The sequence below is a fragment of the Chroicocephalus ridibundus genome, chromosome Z (genome assembly GCF_963924245.1).
Source record: "Chroicocephalus ridibundus chromosome Z, bChrRid1.1, whole genome shotgun sequence".
Lineage (NCBI taxonomy): Eukaryota > Metazoa > Chordata > Aves > Charadriiformes > Laridae > Chroicocephalus > Chroicocephalus ridibundus.
In genome coordinates, this window is record NC_086316.1 from 46,599,698 (window position 1) to 46,619,698 (window position 20,001).

The 20,001-nt window shown below is 43.2% G+C and overlaps 1 protein-coding gene across 2 annotated transcripts in view; it reads right to left on the reverse strand.

Annotated features, from left to right (window-relative positions):
* The window catches only part of PCSK5 (proprotein convertase subtilisin/kexin type 5), a 253,679-nt gene extending 234,048 nt beyond the window's left edge, over window positions 1-19,631 (reverse strand). The window contains exon 1 of one of the 2 annotated variants that reach the window (XM_063320402.1): window positions 18,851-19,631. In XM_063320402.1, coding sequence (XP_063176472.1) covers window positions 18,851-19,048 — 198 coding nt within the window. In that variant the 5' untranslated portion in view covers window positions 19,049-19,631. The remainder of the gene's footprint in view (window positions 1-18,850) is intronic. The other variant, XM_063320403.1, reaches the window with a different exon arrangement.
* Between the last annotated feature and the right edge of the window lie 370 nt (window positions 19,632-20,001).

The window sequence follows — 20,001 nt, forward strand, 5'->3', positions numbered from 1 at the left end:
ATAGTACTTGAAATCCTTCTTTTAAAGTCTGTAAGGAAGAGTTTCATCCACCTCCTCTCTAGGACTGATAAACAGGTTGTGACTATTAGAACAATATTCAAAAAAGTAGCTAAAAATTAATGAACACAGAGTCCTTAATTATCGGGGCTGGGGCAGGGAGGGGGAGGTTTTTGCATGAAGTGTAGGTTTCGTCTTCCAACAGATACATTAGCCTAAGAGAGTTGGTGGGAGATGGCAAAGGAAGCCATTTCCACAGCTGTCATGTGAGATGTGACAAAGTACAACAATGGGCACTAATATTTGCAACCCCAGTGTCACTGCAAGCTTCACCTAAGGAGGCATCGCAGGAATTGGCAAGTTCATGTCCCTATCAAATAAAGCAATGCAAGGTTGCCCAGCAACGTGTGACTGTGGTTTTGCAGTTCCAGGGCAACATTACACATTTCATGAAAATTCTCAAAAGGAAATCAATTACTGCCTTCATTCCCATTAATCTTTTCTATTGTTTCTTTTCAATACAGAAAGCAGTTCAATGTAAACTGGTAGTTCATGCCCCTTTTTGTGAAGCCAAATGAGTCATCACCTTATTTCTACAAGTAAAAATGAGTGCAACAAAGTGTATTTATTTTCTGCTGTATGAACAAACTTTAACGTCTGCAATATTTCAAGTGACTGCAACACAATCATCATGCATTGTGAGTTCAAGCCATAACAAACATTGTTTGTATCTGCAAAGAAGCAGTCAGTCAATACGGTAATGTTTGTTTCAGTAAACAGCCCCCATAATGAAGGCATCAAATAGGAAACAAATACCTTTAACATTTTGAGGGGTCAACTAAATTGCCACTGCTTTCTGAAATCTTTTTTTCCCTTTCCTAACTCACTACTCTGTAATTTAAAATATCTAAATGATATACTGCATCGCCTGAAATGAGTATTATCACTGCTTTATTGACTTCCAATCCTGTTTCACGTTGTATCACTGAACAAATGTAAAATGATGAGAGAATGAGGATGGATACTCATGCAGTATCATGAGTGTTTATCTAAGTAGCAAACAGAACTGTCATCTTCCATACACTATTAACTACTCCAGACTGTAAGGATTATTGTTTCTTCATAATCCATACTTTCTGATATGTAATTATAATAAAGCATAAGAATGAGGCTTGACAAAGTTCTGACACTGCTATTTCAACCCTGCAAACAGTAGTAGTAGTAGGGTAGTTAAGAAATGGGGTTTATTTTTTAACAAACTACAGCAAGAGAAGTTGCACAGCAAAAAACGTTCATATTCATTTCCTTCTAAATCTCGATCGTGAAATATTTAACAACCATCATCCCTGCCCTGAAACCTGTAAACATCTACTTGGTCCCCAGTGGGACCAAGTCCCTTCTCATTTACAAAACCATAAATCAGAAATAACTCTGTTGAAGCTAATGGAATTTAAGAGGCATAAATCAAGAGCAATCAAATCTAATGCGGTTACTTGTATGCGTAAAAGATTTAAGAACTGGGCACCAAGTTAGATATACTGTTATATCTCTATCCAGTTATTTAAACATCAGCATAAAACTCTTAAGCACGTTAATAGCAAGAGAGTTTATAACATTCAAAATGACTAATGCACTGACCTACAGTAGTCATATTGTTTCCAGTGAACATTTATATTGCCAGCAATAAACCTTTTCACGCTGTACTTTGTCTTACAAATCTGAATTCAGCTCTTATTGGTCATAGTAAATACAATGTTTTCATTTAACTGACTTTCTCATGAGACTTGATTTAAGCAATTTCCTCCTCTATCACCAATATAATTTACTGAAGAGTAATAAAGAAGTGACTCATAGGAATATCTAGGGCTGAGTTAAGTTCATCCATGTGGTAAGTGCAGGCACTAAATCCAATGCTCTTTTACAGTGAACCCACATGACATGTCCTCAACTTTGTACTGTATCAAAGTCTGATGATCTTCCATTCTGTACAACATGCTTAACTGAATACAGAGAAGCATGCAACTTGTCCAGAACTAGGCATGATAATCATACATTCACCTGTCTTATTTGGTTAAGGCCAGAGCTGCACAAAAGTTTATATTTTTTTGTGTAAAAGTAAGGTTTGCCAGTATCCGTTATTTATGTAAACAGTCTCCACACCCACATGCAATCTCACTGATTTTGATAAGAAAACTTGTGCAACAATTATTCGTATAAGTAACAGTTTCTGAAGAGGATCTTATTGTTTCCTAAGTTTAATAGTATGAAAAGAAAAAAATTCTCTCTTTGACAGGATCTAAAGGTACACGTAAAGAAAAAGCAAGTAAGCTAGCAAACAAGACCAAAATATAATCTCCAAAATTATTGCATTATGTAGCATTCAAACCTACTCAGAAAGAAAACACCAACATCACCATAACTAACGTTTAAAGAGGATTGAAAAAAAATACTACAGCACACCAAGGGACTGCTAACTCTAGCATAGTCATGTAATATTCCACTTAAAGTAGCTACTTGCAATCACAACAACAACAACAAATTGTGATGTGTTAATTAAGATGTACGCAGGTCTCTCCTGCTGTACCAACTTCCATAGTGCTGAAAAAGTGATTAAGGTTGAATTCAGCTTTCATTGGAATCGGTGGGATATTTGACTGTATTTAATGGGAGCTGCAATAAGCACCTAATGAAGAAACACTTAATTTTTCTTTAATCCAGACCTCAGTGAGGCCTACATTTTAGATTTAGTATCCTAATGCCTAGGTTCATATATCAGCTTCTAAATTACTTCAGACAACAGAGAAAAGTCAAGGAGAACCGATATCCAATTCATGATGAAATAGTTAAATTTACTAAAACCAATGAAAAACAGGTCACAGCTTTCATATACTCTCCATTTCACGCATTTAAAGAATATTCCTTGGTGGCTTTCTTGTTTGGAGGGCAGAATCTTACAACCTGAGGGCTGAGTGAATGCTTAGTTGTATACCTGAAGGTAGATTTTCTTGGAGAAAGGAGAAATGCTTCTACTGTATATTTGTTTAATACAGTGGTATTAAATATATAAGACCAAAATAATGAAATAGGGAAAAGTTGGTGGGTTAGAATGGTAGCAATGAATTGGATAAAACCATGTATTCCTCTTCATAAATGGGTTTGCATTTCCATTTTGAAACATTTGTTTTCATGTCAAATGAGTCCTACAAGATCAGAAACATCAGGAAATCAACACAGATTTCAGCCACCACTAGAATTGCTCACTGTGCAGTTAAGCATGTCAGATTAATATTTGTAGCTGCCAGGCAAGAAATGGAAATTACGCAAATTTTGCAAGATGGGAATGGTATTTATCTACAATAAAACTTCCAAAAGAGCAGTCTGTTGCAACAGTAGAACCATGTATTGGCAAGACTGTGATGCCAACACAGTCCAGAGCCCCTTTAGGTGATCGCATGGTTAACTCTTTTAGAAAGCAAGGCTCAGCAGCAATGTTTTAATTCTAGTTATCAGTTTTCCCAGGCGATGGCTTTGCAATTTATTAGTTGGCCATGATTATTGTGCACAGGCCTAAGAATTATCAGGAGGAGTTCATTCACTGATGATGGATATTTAAAATTCTCTGAGTTGAAGCAAAGGTGTTGCTTGATCAGACAGGCAGAAAGCAGTAATGACAGTAATGCAGAGATGGACATATGTCAAGAGTGTCAAGGAAATCCCAGATATCGCCATACATGTCCTCTCTGGAAATGACCTCGTACTTCAAACAGATGTGAGTAAATTCCACTAATGTTGTGCTTCCAACCCAAGGAAGGGGAATGATTTGGCTTACAATGGAGCAAAGGGGAATCTTTCCAGAGGAAAACTGAAAACACTAAATAGTTAATACTGTCGTGCTAGGTAGGGCAGGAGCTCTTCTTGTGTGGCAACAATGGGATACATCTGGTGTGTCAGACTTTCTAATACAATTAGGGTACCTGCAAATGCAGTATATTCATACTAAAAGGCTATTGAGGCCCTTACAAACTACAACTGAATATTTTGCTGAGCTAAATTTCAGAGATTGTCTTTGAGGTCCAGCGAGAGAAGTGTTTTTCTTTAAAAGCAGAAAAAGCTAATCTGAGCTGTAAATCCACAGTTCAGGTATCTGCACTGGCTCCACTCCACTCCCAAGTGGTAAAACTGCTGCTTCTCGCACAGGACAGGGCTTGGCTGCTCAAGAGAAAACAGAGCTTATTCTGTGGTCCATTCCTGTGGGGAAGCGGTGCTACTCATTTCCAAGAGGGGTAGGGGAACTTTCTCAGCTTAAAGCCCTGCCATTGCTGTTCATTCATGCTTGGCTCGCTGGAGCCCAGCATACTCACAATGCATCGAATTTTTTTCAAAGTTAAGCATTTGATTGATTTGTTTGCTTCAGTTCAGCTCAGATGGGTTACTCGAGATATGATACTTGAAGTACAAACATTCTGCAGTTCAGAGTGTGAAAGGAATATGGATGAAACGGCTGAATAAAAACACTCAGTAAATTAAAGTAATTGAAAGCAATAGGAGCAGTGGCACGAAATCTCTCACTTAAAAAACAGTTTTCACATTTCAGAATAGCTGGGTAACAAATGTGATGTCAGTTTTTAAAAGGACATCTGAAGCACTTGGACTTGCAGGTCACTTCTAGGCAAATGAGTAGGACCTAAGAAATAAGATAATTAATGGACACTTGGGATAAAGGACTAGTTTGGAAGTAGTTAAACAAAGGAAAATTCTGCCTTATAAATTTATTAGTGTTCTTTGAAGAGGTCAAGCGTATAGATAAAGAAGGATAGATAGATATACTCTGGTTGGATTTCCAAAAGGCTTTTGACAATGTCCTTCTTCAGCAGCTTTTACGAATTTCAGAAGCCATAAGGCATAAGATCTTGCAGAAGTAAGCAATCAGTTAAAAGACTGAAAACAAAGCTTAGGAGTAATTAGTTATTTGTTTATTAAAAACCAATTAGTTTCTCACAATGGGTGGAGGTCCCTGCTGGATTTCTGCTGGGGTCCATGGTAGAATCTCTTCTGTGACCTACACTGTTCCGTAAAAAAATTACACGGAAAAGGGAGTGAGGAATTAGGTGTATATATCAGCTATTGTTAACAATCACAGATGTAAAAACTGTGGCTGACTGTGTGCAAGCTGCAGAAGGACCCTGCAAAATTGAGTGGTGACATTAAAATGGCAAGCGAAATCAAATGTAGATGAACTGATGTAAAGACCTAACCTCACACTCAAACAGTTTTGAGCTGCCCAGGACCACTGAGGAGCGATACTCTCAGCATTATGGCAGTCTAATCCATGGAAACTCATCTTGGTAAAAGCCCCAACAGCAAATGACATAGCAGACATGATCACTAAAAGTATGGAAAATAAAGCAGAAAACATGGCACTCTATGAATAATCCAAGGTTTTGCCACACTTTAAGTACTCTGGGCAGTTCTAGTCCCCTCTATTCAAAGAAGACATAGTACAGATGAAGAAGTTTCTAGAGTGGGAGAAGAAGGATGGACAAAGGTATGGTATCCCCTCTCTATGGGGAACAGTCAAGTAAACTAAGACTTTTCAGTCTAGACACGACACAATTTAGGGGAAAATCTAAAAAATCATGTATGGCATAAAAGTGGACAGAGATTGACTTTCTCCATCTCTTTCAGTAGCCATCAAACAAAGCTAGTAAGTAACAAGCAAAAGAGAGGTAGTTCTTCATGCAGTGAAGTAGAAAACTTTTAAAATCCTTGCCAAAGAATATTACAGATGTTGAAATTGACTTTCAGTTGAAAGGTTGGACAACCTTTTGGAGAAAAATCATTGAGAATTTCTAAGTACACAGAAACGATATTCAGCTCGGGCAGTCTCCCGAGCTGAAAACAGTCAAAGGGAGTGTTGAGAAGCATCAGCCGCTTGTTTTGTTCATTCACTCCCACAGACAGTAATTTAACACCACTGCCATAGGCAGGCAGGCTAGATGGATCTTCTAACTGACCCAGAATGGCCTTGCATCCTTACGGGTTCTATTTGAATAAAGGCTATTCATGTGAACAAAAATTTATAGGAACTATTTCTCTATACCATAGATGTCATACTACTAGCTTCAGAGGTGTGACATGACATGCGTTTTCTTTCCTGTTTGTTTTTAAGACATCAGGTTACTGTGTTAATATGCTCTAGAAAGAGAAGCTAAATAAAAGCAAAAAAATATTCTCTATGTTTATCCAGAGAGGAGGCTACATGCTACCGTTGATTAAGCTAACTATTTAAAAAAGGGGAACATTATCCAATTCTAGGCTTAAATTTCAGCCATATAGCACCACTCAGTAACACTTTCATTGCCCAATAAAACCCTGTGGTTTTATTCCAGTTTGAACAAGAATGAATACAAGAATGAGGCAAAGGTTTTAACTGTGACTTGTAACATCTCTAGAAATTCAGCTTGGCCCTGGAAAACACACATCAATGAAGCCTATTCCCTGCTGGCCCAAAAACCTCTCTAAAAAGAAGAAAAAAAAGGGAGAATGGCTTGATGTTGATGGCTATCCCTCATTTAGAGCATGCTGCCCCGCTTCAATCAGATTCCTTCTATATAGAAGAATCTGTGCTGAGAAATTTTTTTCTTTCTTAACTTGTTTAGAACTACATAATCCATGATCATGCCCGGCTAACGTGCCTTTTACAAACTCATCTCCATCATACACCATCCTATAATCCACAAGAATTTCCACAACAAGCTATTCCGGCAGGATTTCATGGTGTAGCTCTAATACTCTTCTGGACTTGCCAATGTTTCATTCCAAAGAGTTTTTCATTCTGCAAATATCAATCAAATTGGGTCCAGCATGTTGCCAAATAATCACTTACTGTCTTAAGCTATATATCTCTGGCAAACAGGATTCTGTTTGATCGTATTTTTTCCTGTGTTTGGCAGGTGACAAAGAGCAACACAGCTCCTCACTAGGGACCATACGATTTATTCACATCTGTGGCTGACATATGTATCTCCCCACTTTGTGATTTTACAATTCATCATTTGGAGAGGAAGAGAAACATCTACTGGTCAATCACAAAACCACAGAACATAGCTGCAAAACATGCAAGTATGATACTGGAAATATCTTGCTTGACAACATCTAGAGAATTACTTATGACATCATACAAAGCAACGGGGAGGTTGTATACAAGCTGGCCATCTTTTCTGGTCAAGGCACACAGATGTCAAGCAAAACACAGCAACTGAGATGACTGTGGGAGTGGGAAGCCTATCTTCTAATAGGAAACCAGAAGCTACAGAAGCACAAGTGAAGGCTGGTTCCCCCTGCAAATGTGCTGAAGAAACAGACGAGCCGCTAAGCAGAAGAACAGATATATACTGGTCATGACTAAATTTGGTCTGTAAATTGGAAGTCAGCAAGAAAAAAAAAAACAAAACAAAACAAAACGAAATTTTCCAGATTGAGGACAAGTAACAAAACCACTTTTAAAACTTGTTAGTTTTAGACTTGTTTAAAACTGGGGTAAAAAAATCCACTTATGAACACCTTAAGATATATAATAGCAATCACTGATGATCCAGTCCAATATAATATCCTTGTGCTTTTTGTATTTGTTTTGAGCAGATACTTTGCAAATTAAAACCTGTATCTATCTTCAAGTACTACTTGATTAACAGTCACTTTCAAATTCCTGAAGTAGGCCACAAAATTAAACTATGGAATAGTAGATCAAAACTATGTACGTAACATTGGTATATCTATTTATATATTTATCAGCAGGGTAGCAAATGACTACCTGCCAGAGTTCTCTAGAAACTGTTTTGGTGTATATTTCAACTAGTGATGTGAATATTGGCATAGGAAAGACACCTATTAAACATTAAAGAAGCAGAGAGGATCAGAAAGCATGTTGGGGGCAGAAACAGAAATCAAAACAAAATTGTAAAACGAGGTCTGGAAAAACAGGGCAAGATTCAGCAAAGGCATATGCAAAGTATTACACCTAATTCATAATAATTTACTGGACAAATTCAGGCTGGAGAACAACGGCCTAGCAATTTGGCAGAATCAGTCTGTGAACCACAGCAGATCACAAGCAGAACTAAGTCAACAATGTCATACGGCTACAGGACAGACAAACGCATGGGCTACCTAAATAGGAGTGCTGTCCTGAAGACACCTGAAGGAATCCTTGTGCTGTACTCAGCTGTAATGTTGTACCAGCTCCTTGCTCAAGATGGTGAGGACCACTTAGAAGGACCAGACTAACAGCAAGACCTATCAGTGAAAGCCTGACCTATGTGAAACAAGGAAAGAACAATCTCTGGATGAAAAAAGATAAATGTGGGGCAGGAAGAGTGGAATGCTACAGCTTTTCAGATGTTGCTACACTTTATGTTCATAGTGAAACAAGAAATGCAGGCTTTGAACTGCAAGACAGAAAAAGCTTAGACTTCACCAGGGCAAAGAGCATAATGAGCCACTAGAATCAAGTAACTATGTCCTGGCACTGCAGAGCTTCCTTACTGATGACCTTTGAAAAGTGGTTAAATATATGCCAGGAAAGATGTGGGCATAGCTGATCGTTGTCAAGGGCACTGTGATGGACAAGCGGATCTGTAGTGATGTCCCCCCTGTCCTTCACTTCTACAACAGTCAGCCATTGTCAGCCACAGGTCATGTCATACCAGACTTGACCACATAGTGATATGATGGCACAGTGATCATGAAATGATAAGTTTTAAATTCCCAGAGAAGCAAGGAGGGAGTAAAGTCTGCCCTTGGACTTCTGAAGGGCAGACTTTGACCTTTGTAGGAGACTGGTCGACAGAGTCCCTTGGGAGGCCGTCCTGAAGGGCAAAGGAGTCCAGGAAGGCTGGACATTCTTCAAGAAGAAAATCTTTAAGGCGCAGGAGCAGTCCGTCCCCATGTGCCATAAGATGAGCTCATATGGAAGAAGTATGGCCTGCCTAAACTCGGAGCTTTGGCTGGAACTCGGGAAGAAAATGAAAGTTTATGACCTATGGAAGAGGGGCAGACCACTCAGGAAAAGTGATTTGTGAGGCTGTGTAGAGAGAAAATCAGAAGCGCCAAACCCCAACTAGAACTTAATCCGGCTACTGCTGTAAAAGACAGTAAGAATGCAGGAGGACTATGGAGACTCTCCATCCTTTATTGGATAAGGGGGAAACAGTGACAAAGAATGAGTAAAAGGCTGAGGTACTTAATGCCTTCTTTGCCTCAGTTTTTAATAGTATGACCAGTTGTTCTCAGGGTACCCAGCGCCCTGGGCTAGTAGACAAGGGCTGGGAATAGAATGAAACCACCATAATCCAAGGGGAAATGGTGACAGACCTGCTACACCACTTAGACACATAAAAGTCTATGGGGCCAGATGGGAGACACATAAAAGTCTATGGGGCCAGATGGGATCCACCCAAGAGTATTGAGGGAGCTGGCAGAAGTGCTCACCAAGCCACTTTCCATCATTTATCAGCAGTCCTGGCTAACCAGGGAGGTCCCCATTGACTGGAGGTTAGCAAATGTGATGCCCATCCACAAGAAGAGACTGAAGAAGGATTGGGGGAACTACAGGCCTGTCAGTCTGACCTCGGTGATGGGGAAGGTTATGGAGTCGATCATCCCGAATGCCCTTACACAGCACATGCAGGACAACCAGGTGATCAGGCCCAGTCAGCATGGGTTCCTGAAAGGCAGGTCCAGCTTGACAAACCTGATGTCCTTCTACGACAAGGTAACCGGCTTAGTGGGTGAGGGAAAGGCTCTGGATGGTTCATTTACCTGGACTTTAGTAAAGCCTTCAACACCATTTCCCAAATCATACTCCTGCGAAACTGACTGCTCATGGCTTGGATGGGTGTATGTTCACTGGGTAAAAACACCAGCTGGATGGCCAGGCCCAAAGAGAGGTGGTGAATGGAGTTAAATCCAGCTGGCATCCGGTCACAACTGGTGTCCCCCAGTATTTGGGCCAGTTCTCTTTAATCTTTATCAGCAATCTGGACGAGAGGATCAACTGCACCCTCAGTAAGTTTGCTGATGACACCAAGCTGGGTTGCAGTGTTGATCTGCTTGAGGGTAGGAAGGCTCTACAGAGGGACCCGGACAGGCTGGATGGATGGGCCAAGGTATACGGTATGAACCATATGAGGTTCAACGAGGCCAACTGCCGGGTCCTGCACTTGGGTCACAACAACCCCATGCAGCGCTACAGGATTGGGGAGGGGTGGCTGGAGAGCTGCCTGGCAGAAAAGGACCTGGGGGTGTTGGTCAACAGCCAGCTGAGTATGAGCCAGCAGTGTGCCCAGGTGGGCAAGGCCAACAGCATCCTGGCCTGTATCAGAAATAGTGTGGCCAGCAGGACTAGGGAAATGATTATCCCCCTGTACTAGGCACTGGTTAGGCCACACCTCAAGTACTGTGTTCACTGACACGCCAAGAAAGACATTGAGGTGCTGGGGTGCATCCAAAGAAGGGCAGCAAAGCTGGTGAAGGGTCCAGGTCACAAGTCTTATGAGGAGCGACTGATGGAACTGGGGTTGATTAGCCTGGAAAAAAGGAGGCTGAGGGGAGACCTTATCATCCTCTAAAACTGCCTGAAAGGAGGCTGTAGAGAGATGGGGGTCGGTCTCTTCTCCCAAGTAACAGGTGACAGCACAAGAGGAAACAGCCTCAAGTTGCGCCAGGTAAGGTTTAGATTGAATATTAGGACAAATTTCTTCACTGAAAGGGTTGTCAAGCATTGGAACAGGCTTCCCAGGGAAGTGGTTGAGTCACCATCCCTGCAGGTATTTAAAAGACAGACAGATGTAGTGCTGAAGGACGTGGTTTAGTCGTAACTTGGCAGTGTCAGGTTAATGGTTGGACTCGACGATCTAAAAGGTCTCTTCCAACCAAAATGATTGCATTCTATTCTACTCTACCCACTACTGATTTATCTTAGTATGTTTTACAGATTTCTTCTGGTTCTTCCATCTTCATCTAGCCTGGTCCACTTCTTCATTTGTTTTGTTTGAGAGAAGCAGTTCCCACCAACATTGCCATTTTTAAGTTGGGCTTGGAACTAATTGTTATTTTTAAAAGTATAATTTAGTGTGTGTTTGCCTGAGGGCTTTAAATAAAAAATCATCACGTAATTTGTAGCTTGACTACTATGCTGTTAAACGAGAGCCTCATCTTCCCTCATTTTGTAACAACATACAAAGACTATTAGATTGCCTCTATCACCAGAATCCATTTGCCACATCCTTTCTTTCATCCAACTCCTAATGAAAGATCACATTTAGTACTCTCTCCCTCCTCCCTCTCATTTTTAACTGCACAGACAAGGGAACTACTGCTAAGTATGAAGTAATTAGCCATGGCATACCCTTTGTATTCTCCAATATGTGCTGGTTTTCTGTTTTTGTGGCATGTGAGCATTTGCAAGAATGTTGTTTCAGTGCTTACATTTTCCAAAGATTTTTCTATCTGGTGGTTACTCTCGACAAGTCACTAAACGTACTTTTTTTTCTGCCATGAATAAGAGAAAATGCAGTTTTCCTTGATGTATCTGTGTAACCCCACTACATCTCCATGTGCATACAGCTTAGAATACACCTAGCTTTGATTCTTTTAATAGCACAGTCCTGGTATTTGCATCTTTAGTTCTCAGGACTTCATTAAACTTATCCCAGGTATTAAATTTTAGTAAGAATATACTGCTTCAATGCTGTGAGCACACAGGCTCTTAAGGGGCATGTCTCTTCTATTAACTGTCTATATTATTATTCTGGGGTAGATGAACTTCTTTACACGCAGAGGCATACCATCCCGGTTTTCTGAGTCATACATGTAAAGTGGTGGAGATTACAGTAGCAAACTCCTTCCTTTGCTGAAGACAACAACCTTACTTTAGGCTCTTTATCTTAAAATAAGTTGCCTTTTCTCTAAACAGAATGCTTTTTTTTGAGTCACCCAATTTCAACTACTTAGTTTGCAAAATTTCCTTTTGACTCCCATCAGGAATAGATTTGGAAAATGGAAAACAGCCATTCCTCCCATTCTTTCTGATCAATTGATTTTGTTACACAACAACTTCTCTGTGCCATCACTGGGACCTCAGGTCTGAAATAAACTAGTATTTATTAACTCTTTGTGTGATTTGCTGACTTTAAATCTGTAAACTCCTATTAAATAAAAATAATAAAACAACAACAACAAACCAGAAACAAAACAAAAAACCCCCCAAAACCCCAACAACAACAATGTGATTTTGGTAAATCACATGAGCACTTACAGTATCTCAAAAAAAACCCAACTCAGTATATCTAACAGTGACTGCTGGGCCACACCTCAAGCTTAGCACACTTAGGTGTCTCTTGGCAAACAGTGTATTCTTTGCAGGAAGAAAACTGCAGGGAAGGGGTAGTCTGTCACTTGCCAAGGGTGGGGAGTAGGTCACTAGACCTTGGAGGAAATCAGAAAATAAAAATTACTGGAAGAATACAACAAGGAGAGGAAAGATGTGACCTGGAAAAATGCTGACCCATCTTCAGCTCCTGCCTAGAACTAAGAAAGAAAGAACAGAAGGATCTAAAGCTTAATCCTATACTAATTAATGCAGCATTTCTCTCCCTTGTTGGAGCCACAGATAAGATATCTTTCTCTCTTCCATTCTTCCATCTCTGGGGTATCAGCTGTTTGTTTCTCCCGCTCTCCTGCGCCTTCAATGAAAGTCTCCTGCCTGAATGAGAAACTCCTAGCAACTGATGACAGGAACCTGAAACTGATGAGGCACCCCTTTCTAGAAGAGCACAAACCTAGAAAACCTTCCTCATTTTGAAGCCCACGCATTTCAAATTAAAATAAACTCAAGTTCCCAGAGTCAGTTACTGAAGCTTCTCTTTTATCTATATAACCAAAGAAATAAGGGGAAAAAGCTCAATAGCTTTTATTAGGTTTTTTTTTATTATTTATTTTATTGTTTGCTTATTTGTTTATTTTACATTTATTTTATTTTCTATATATTTTATTTATTTTTTACTTATTTTAATTTTTTTACTAGTTAACAGCTCAAGAGCATGGAAGCCACCAGCACTGGAGACCAGAGCAGCATTCCCAGCTTCTCAGATGCTTCACAAGTCATCCCTCTATAAGCTGGTGTTCCTTTCTCCAGTTTATTGAGAATATTTTAGTACCAAACCACAAATTTATATCCAATGAGAAGCTGCGTTTACAAGAAAAGAGGAAATTCATGGGAATCAAAATGGCATATCAATACACCTTAATTTTCATGGCTATATCAAAAGAAAGCTTCCTTTTTTCACTATATAGTAAGAAATCTCCATGCTATCAACGGCCATTTATGCCAATTATGCAAAATGCTACAGACTATATGTTTAACCCTCTGCATCTACCAACAGTGGAAGAAACTTTCCCAAAACTCAGTGACAGATACTTTGCTCTAACACAAAGGTCTGCTTATTGCAGCCGCTGCAAGACAGAAGGGTAAAATATGTCAGCAAGGAGCTGATGGAGGATGCGTTATACCCCAAATTGCTCCATCCAGCATGTAACTTAGAACAGCTCCTTGGCTGCTTTGCATTATACTACCTTATCACAGTCCCAGAGGGCTTCCTAATCCAGATCACTTTCTTAAAAGACATGCAAAAAGAACAGAGGCAATTTTTTTTTTTACGTAAGACAAGGATTCACTTGCTAGAGAAACTACTAATTGCATTTCAAGTGTAGGCCAGAAATGCCTGCAATACACGGGGCAGGGGGAGGGGGAGAGGAAGTCAACTCTATGTATTTAGGTCCTCATGTTACATGTCCATGCTATTTTGAAGCCCAATAAAACACAGGAGAACTTGAGCCAATCCTTTTGTAGCTTATACTGATGCTTCACTGTGTTTCCTCCATCTTCTCTAACGTGGCTGTGGTTATGTCACAGAAATAACGTTACCAGTAACCAAGTACTCAAGCCTAAAGTTACGGGACAGGCTTTTAATAGGCCTTCAATGAAGGTCTGCTAATTTGAGAGTCAGCTCAAGTGGGCCCTACTGTCCAAATCAGAAGCTCGAAACTGGTGGCACTAAATGGAGCTATCAAAATTACTGGCTTTCCGAAGGATATCCTGCCCACCTGTGTCAGTCAGTAAGGGGATCTACTGCCTCTGTTTTTGTGATATGTAACCTTTGTTCAGTTCCATGGGGAAAAGAGTTTTCCAACAGAAACTGAGTAACAGTGGATAGAAGGATAGGCCTAAGTTGCCACTAAATGCTTTTTCAAGCCAAATGTTTTTCAAGAAAATTAGTGACAGTCTCACTAGATTCACTGCAAGTATTTCAAGTATCTTTGAAGACAAGCTTCTGTGTCTTACTGTCAACTTTACATTGGTAATGGTAAGGAAATACAGGATAAATGAGGAGTACATTGGAGCAATTTGTAGGAAACGAGAATGAGAACATGTAGCCTAGAGAAAACACACAGATTCTTTCTCTGTTGCGCCGTGGGCCCTAAAAATTAATGCAAAAGTTCTCTTTTCAATAAGCAGAGAAGCTAAAGCTTCAGATTTCTGTAACAAGAGATGAAGACCTCAGAAGACGTTTGAGAGCAACAGGAGTTTACCAGAAGCTGTAAGCTGCAGGGGTTCTCAGTTGCTCATCAGTAGGTGATCTCAAGGACTCTTCTAGATCTATTTCTGACTGACTCATCCGGTCATTCAGGTAGGCTTTGTAGTTTTCCCATCATCACCATGGCGATGGGAATAGACTTAAGAGGTATTCCAAGGCTCAACGGGATATTCTCCAAATCACACGAGCTCCAAAAATGGGAAAGCTAATTTCTGCCTGTTACCAGGAATGAAACAAATAACAAAAACTGAGAAAAGGGATGTTGCCTGGTGTTTACAGTTCACAGCCCTCCTGGGTCTACCGTCTTGTCTCCACTGATCAACTTAATGTACCCTTCAATGCCATTTTTCCACAAACACAACCCAAATATTGTTTACCCTTAACTGTTTTACTCCTAACTTACCCTAAACTCTTTCTCTTCCGTAGCACCTCACATCTCCCCTCATGCAAAATTAACAGGGTGTCTGGTAAGAATAAGATCTTCAGGAGTCCTCTGTTTTCCACTGTTCCCTGCAGCTCTAATCATGCAATTAACTCTTGTCAGAATACTCCTGCTTTGCAACTTTGCAACTGTACCTACTTGACTTTCATTTTTTACACACAGTTTCACTACCTTTTATCTTGAATATTTTAATTCCATTATTTTTCTGGGTCATTTGTATCGAGTCAGTTCTTTGGGCCAGCCATAGTGGGATTTGGATTTAGCTTTTTGCACTTTCTTCTTAAAGGTGAGCTCACAAATTTAATTTAACCAAAAATATTATGCTTAATGAATTACACTAAGGTTTTTTTAATCTATTGCAGATGATTTTTGGATGTGTATTTTTATGAGATTTGTTAATTACCTTCTTCAAGCAGATGTAAACAGTGTAGCTCTTAGTGACACTCGCTGCTTTAATTATAATATTTCAACTTACCTAGAAGAGATGGTATCTGGAAAACCAAAGTTTAATTGCCTGGCCGTAGCTGCTACAATATACAGACATTAAGCATGTGAAGTCCTGCCTCCAGCAGAGAATTCTGCTTACTGGTTATCTCTTTCAATGTTTTGATAGTGTATTCAGCTAAGAGAACATCTTTCAACATCTCACACCAAATACAGGTTTTTTAATTACTTGCAATTGTCCCTCAGTAATAAGTAGATTCTTGCCCCATTCCCATATTCTTTTGCACTTTCTGTTCTGTGTCAAATATCTCCCTGCTTTTCCAAATTTATGCAAAAAGCTTGTTATGGGCAAATCTAACTCATCAGTTCAGATCATTCCTGACCTTCTTTCTCTAAAAGTTATTAGTCCTTTATCAAATGATACAGTTTACAAAGTGTGATTGATAAGCCTTACAGAAAACGATGCACGTTTTTTTGTATTTTTAAAAAATACAGTTATAGACTTATTTTACATAGGGTTTCAACAACATATTTACATGTTAAACTATGCATGGTCAAACTGCAGCCATTTGGATTATTTTATGAACTCTGAATTCTCAAATTATACATTCTATCTAGCGACCAGGTCAGTCTGATGGAAGTTGTATAGGCACTTAGCTGGGAATAAAAGAACAGACATTAGACTGACCACCAACATATTAATGAACATGCTGTCACTGAAATACCATTTGGAGATGATTTTGCAAGAAATTATCAGAAACTTAACACTGGCCACCGTAAAACGACACCAACAAAAGGAAACTTTGCGTAAGACTTCGTGCAAACCCACAACACTTCTTAAGGCATGTAACTGTAATGGTAGAGCGCTGAGCTCTATGTTGGCACGGCACAATAACATCTAGCACTCAGCTACTCCAACCCAAAATACATACAGGAAGCTCTGTGCAATTTCTTCACATATGCCCGCCCCCTGCTTCTTGTTCTTAAAGGCTGGTTACAGCCAGAAGATGAGGAATCACCATTAAGTCTAGTTCACATTATTACTGAAGTTTTCTTTCTCATGCATCCATCACTTAACATTGTTATATTCATCTTCTACTTGCACTCTCCCTACCTGCATAGCTGAGCAAGGTATAAGCAATGGTAGTAGCTAACCTCCCTTCACATATGCTCTCTTTTCATCTGCATACCCAGTAATTTATTTTCCAGGTTTTCATTATTTATAGTCTCCATTTTGTCTCATTCCCATCTGTATACCTGATCAGTAATGTATCTATTATTAATATCTCATAGGTGTATATATGGCACTTTCACTGACACATAAGAAGCAATAGAAGCTTACTACATTCTCTCCTTAATTCAACATGAGGTTTGGATGTGGAAGGTATAAAAAAGCAGGCTCCAAGTTGGCCAGCTGGCCTAACAAAAGACAAAAAGGCGAAGAAGTGCATCCTCCAACTGACTAACTGTTGCTTATTTCAGCACTATAAAGGCCCAGACAGGAATACAGAAAAACACCTTCAGCAAAAGACGCAAGACAAAAAAGACAGACATCAATGAAAGAAACTTTGTGCTTGGATTACTAAATGGCAGTTTGAAGGTGGGGGTTCAATTTTGACATGAAAGCTTCCTCCCAGATTTTTGTGCCTCCAGCTGTGCCTACCTGCCCAAGTGCTCCAAGAGGGAAGTTCCTACTCAGTTTTTCTAAGTAACGGCATCTTTACACATCATGTTTTGTGCTACCTCAGTGTTATTTTCCAGCTTTTCTTATGTAAATTATTTATCTTAATAGACCGCACAGCTGTCTTATTCAGGCTGGCAATGATTGGGAACAGTTGAGACAAGCACTTCAAACTTTTGAGTCAATGACGCAGTACGTGGGAACTCATTCTACAACACAAATAATAATCGGGTCTCACTTTGATCCGGTTGATATAAAAGGCCTGTTGTGTAAACGCAGCTGCATTTTTGTGAATCTCATGTATGAGATGACGCCTTCTGTACCTGAAAATGCTCATTTCTAAACTTTCAATTCATGTAGCATAAACTACTGTCTAGAAAGACTGTGCTTGGATGTTTGCACCTATGCGTGCAGTGGAATTGTTTATTTTTTAGGCACTCACCTTGTCAAACCCTACATATGCAACTCATATTTTGAGGATAATTGTCAGGAAAACCTAGGATGCTGGCCACAAACTCTGTCAGAAAGAAAGTCATCTTAGGACATTTTAAATGGCAACCGTGCCTAGCTATAGCAGCAGGGGATTTTTCAGCCTGACGGGATCCAGCGAGAACCAGGTGCTTCCTCACTGGCAATTCCTGGACCCGGCTGGATCCGAGAATTTTCTCACGGGCTGATCTCCCGATCTAGCCGGTCCAGGTGTTTTTCCAGCGAAAACATCTGCGGGCTCCGCAGCGCCCAGGTGCTGCCCAACCGGCCGGCGGCGGGCCGGGGAACCTCTGCCTGCAGCGCCGGCATCCCAGCGCCGACTTCTCCTCTCCCCTCATTCCACAACCAGCCCGGCGGGAAGCGAGCGGGCTGTGGGACACCAGCGCGGGCCGCGGCGGCGGGCGGGCCGGCTCCCACCCCCGGGGCAGCCCCGGCCCCCTCGGACACCCTCCCCTTCCCCGCGGGACGCCCGGCAGCCACCCCGGGGCACCGGGGCCGCCCCTGTCACCTTTTTCTTCCGCACGCCCGGCCAGAAGGGGGGTCGGGACGCCCCCCGCGGCGGGCCGGCGGCCGCAGCTGCCACGTCCTGGCTGCCGGGGAGACGGGCGCTCGCTGCAGGACGAGCTCCTCGCCCACTGCCGGGGTGGGTTTTTTTCCGTCGCTTCTCAAGGCCCCGGAGGGCAGGAGGGTGCCCGGCGCGGATCGCGAAGTTCAGCCGCCGTGGAGGCAGCGCGGCGGCGGGCAGAGCCCCCCCCCCCTACTCCGCCCCGAACCCCCTCCCCCGGCCCGCGGGCGGCTCCGCGGCCCTCGCCCCGCTTCGCACCTGGCCGCGGAGGGGGCGCTGCCTCCGCCGCCGCAGCCCCGGACCCCTCCGGCGTTACCTGCCCCCGCGCATCACCTCCGTCGGCCCGCGGCGGGAGGCCGGGGCGGCAGAGGTGGGGGGGGAGAGGGGGCAAGAGGGTTCGGCGGGCCGCCCCGCGGCGGCGGGGCCCGCGGCGGGGCCGGGGTCGTGCGGAGGACGCGGAGCTGCCCCGTCCCTTGCCCCTGCCCCGGCGGCGCAGGGCGGCGACAGCGGACCCTGCCCGCCCGGCGGCCGCCCTCCCGCCCGCTCGCTCGGAAGTAGTTGTAAGGAGGGTTGGTTACCTGTCCTATATTGACGTATCCGTATTTGCTAGCTATCCTGTTGGCCTCCGTGAGCCCCCCAGTTATCCGCACAGCCCAGTGGTTGGTGTAGAGGCGCGTCCTGCAGGCGGGCAGCAGGAACCCCAGCACCAGGGTGAGCCGGCAGAGAAGGTCCCCGCCGCCTCCGCCTCCCCAGCAGCAGCGGCGCTTCCAGCCCATCTTCTCCTCCTCCGCACACAATCCCCACAAAAACAAACAAACAAACAAACAAAAAAACCCAAAACAAAACAAAACAAAAAAAAACCCCTTCTCCTTCCTTCTTCCGAGGCTCTTCTCCTCACCTCCGGGCGGCACCGGCGGCGCGTCCTCCGAAGTTACCCCGAGGAGGAAACTAGGAAGAGCTTGGAGTAGTGCATTGAACCGCCCGGGGGTTAAATGATGAGGGGTTGGGAATAATGGTTATGATCGGTGATCAGTGCTGTCCCCTCCTCCCGCCGCTCTTCGGGGATTAAGTAACTTGCTTGGAAAGCTTCTCGCACAGTTCCCGAGCGCCAGCTTCTCCCTCTGTCCCCAGCTACATGGGAAGTCGTCTCTCCGCGGGGAGGAAGGCTCCTTCTCCCTCTCTTCGCGCTTCCCTCCTCTCTGACTTCCTTCCCCCTGCCAGCGATCTTGTTGCCTCCTCTCCCGCCTCTGGCTTTTCCTCGCCTTCCCTCGCTCCCCTCTCGCCCGGAGTCCGGGACCGGCGCGGCTGCGGCGGCAGGCGGTGTGTGAGTGTTGGCAGCTGAGCGCCTCAGTTCACTCCGGCTCGGCCACCTCCCTCTCCCTCTCCCCTCCCTCCGTCCTCCTCCTCCTCCTCCTCCGCCCGCCCTCCCTCGCTCCCGCCCGCACGGCAGCGCCGAGGGCCAGGGGAAATGGCAGCCGCGCCGGCCTTGCGCTCCGCCGCCCCCTGCGCTCCGGGGGCCGCGGATACCGCCGGCCCCGGGCGCCGCTGACGCCCTCCCCCGAGAGCTGCCCCCGAGCCCCCGCCGGGCTGCAAGCTCGTCGCCCCGCCGGCCAGGCCGCGGGAGCCGCGGCGAGGTGCGAGGCCTGCGAGGCCGCCGCGGCACCCCCGGCCCTGCCCCAACGGCGTCCCCGGGGCGAGGAGCGGCGGTGGCAGAGCCCCGGGGCAGCGG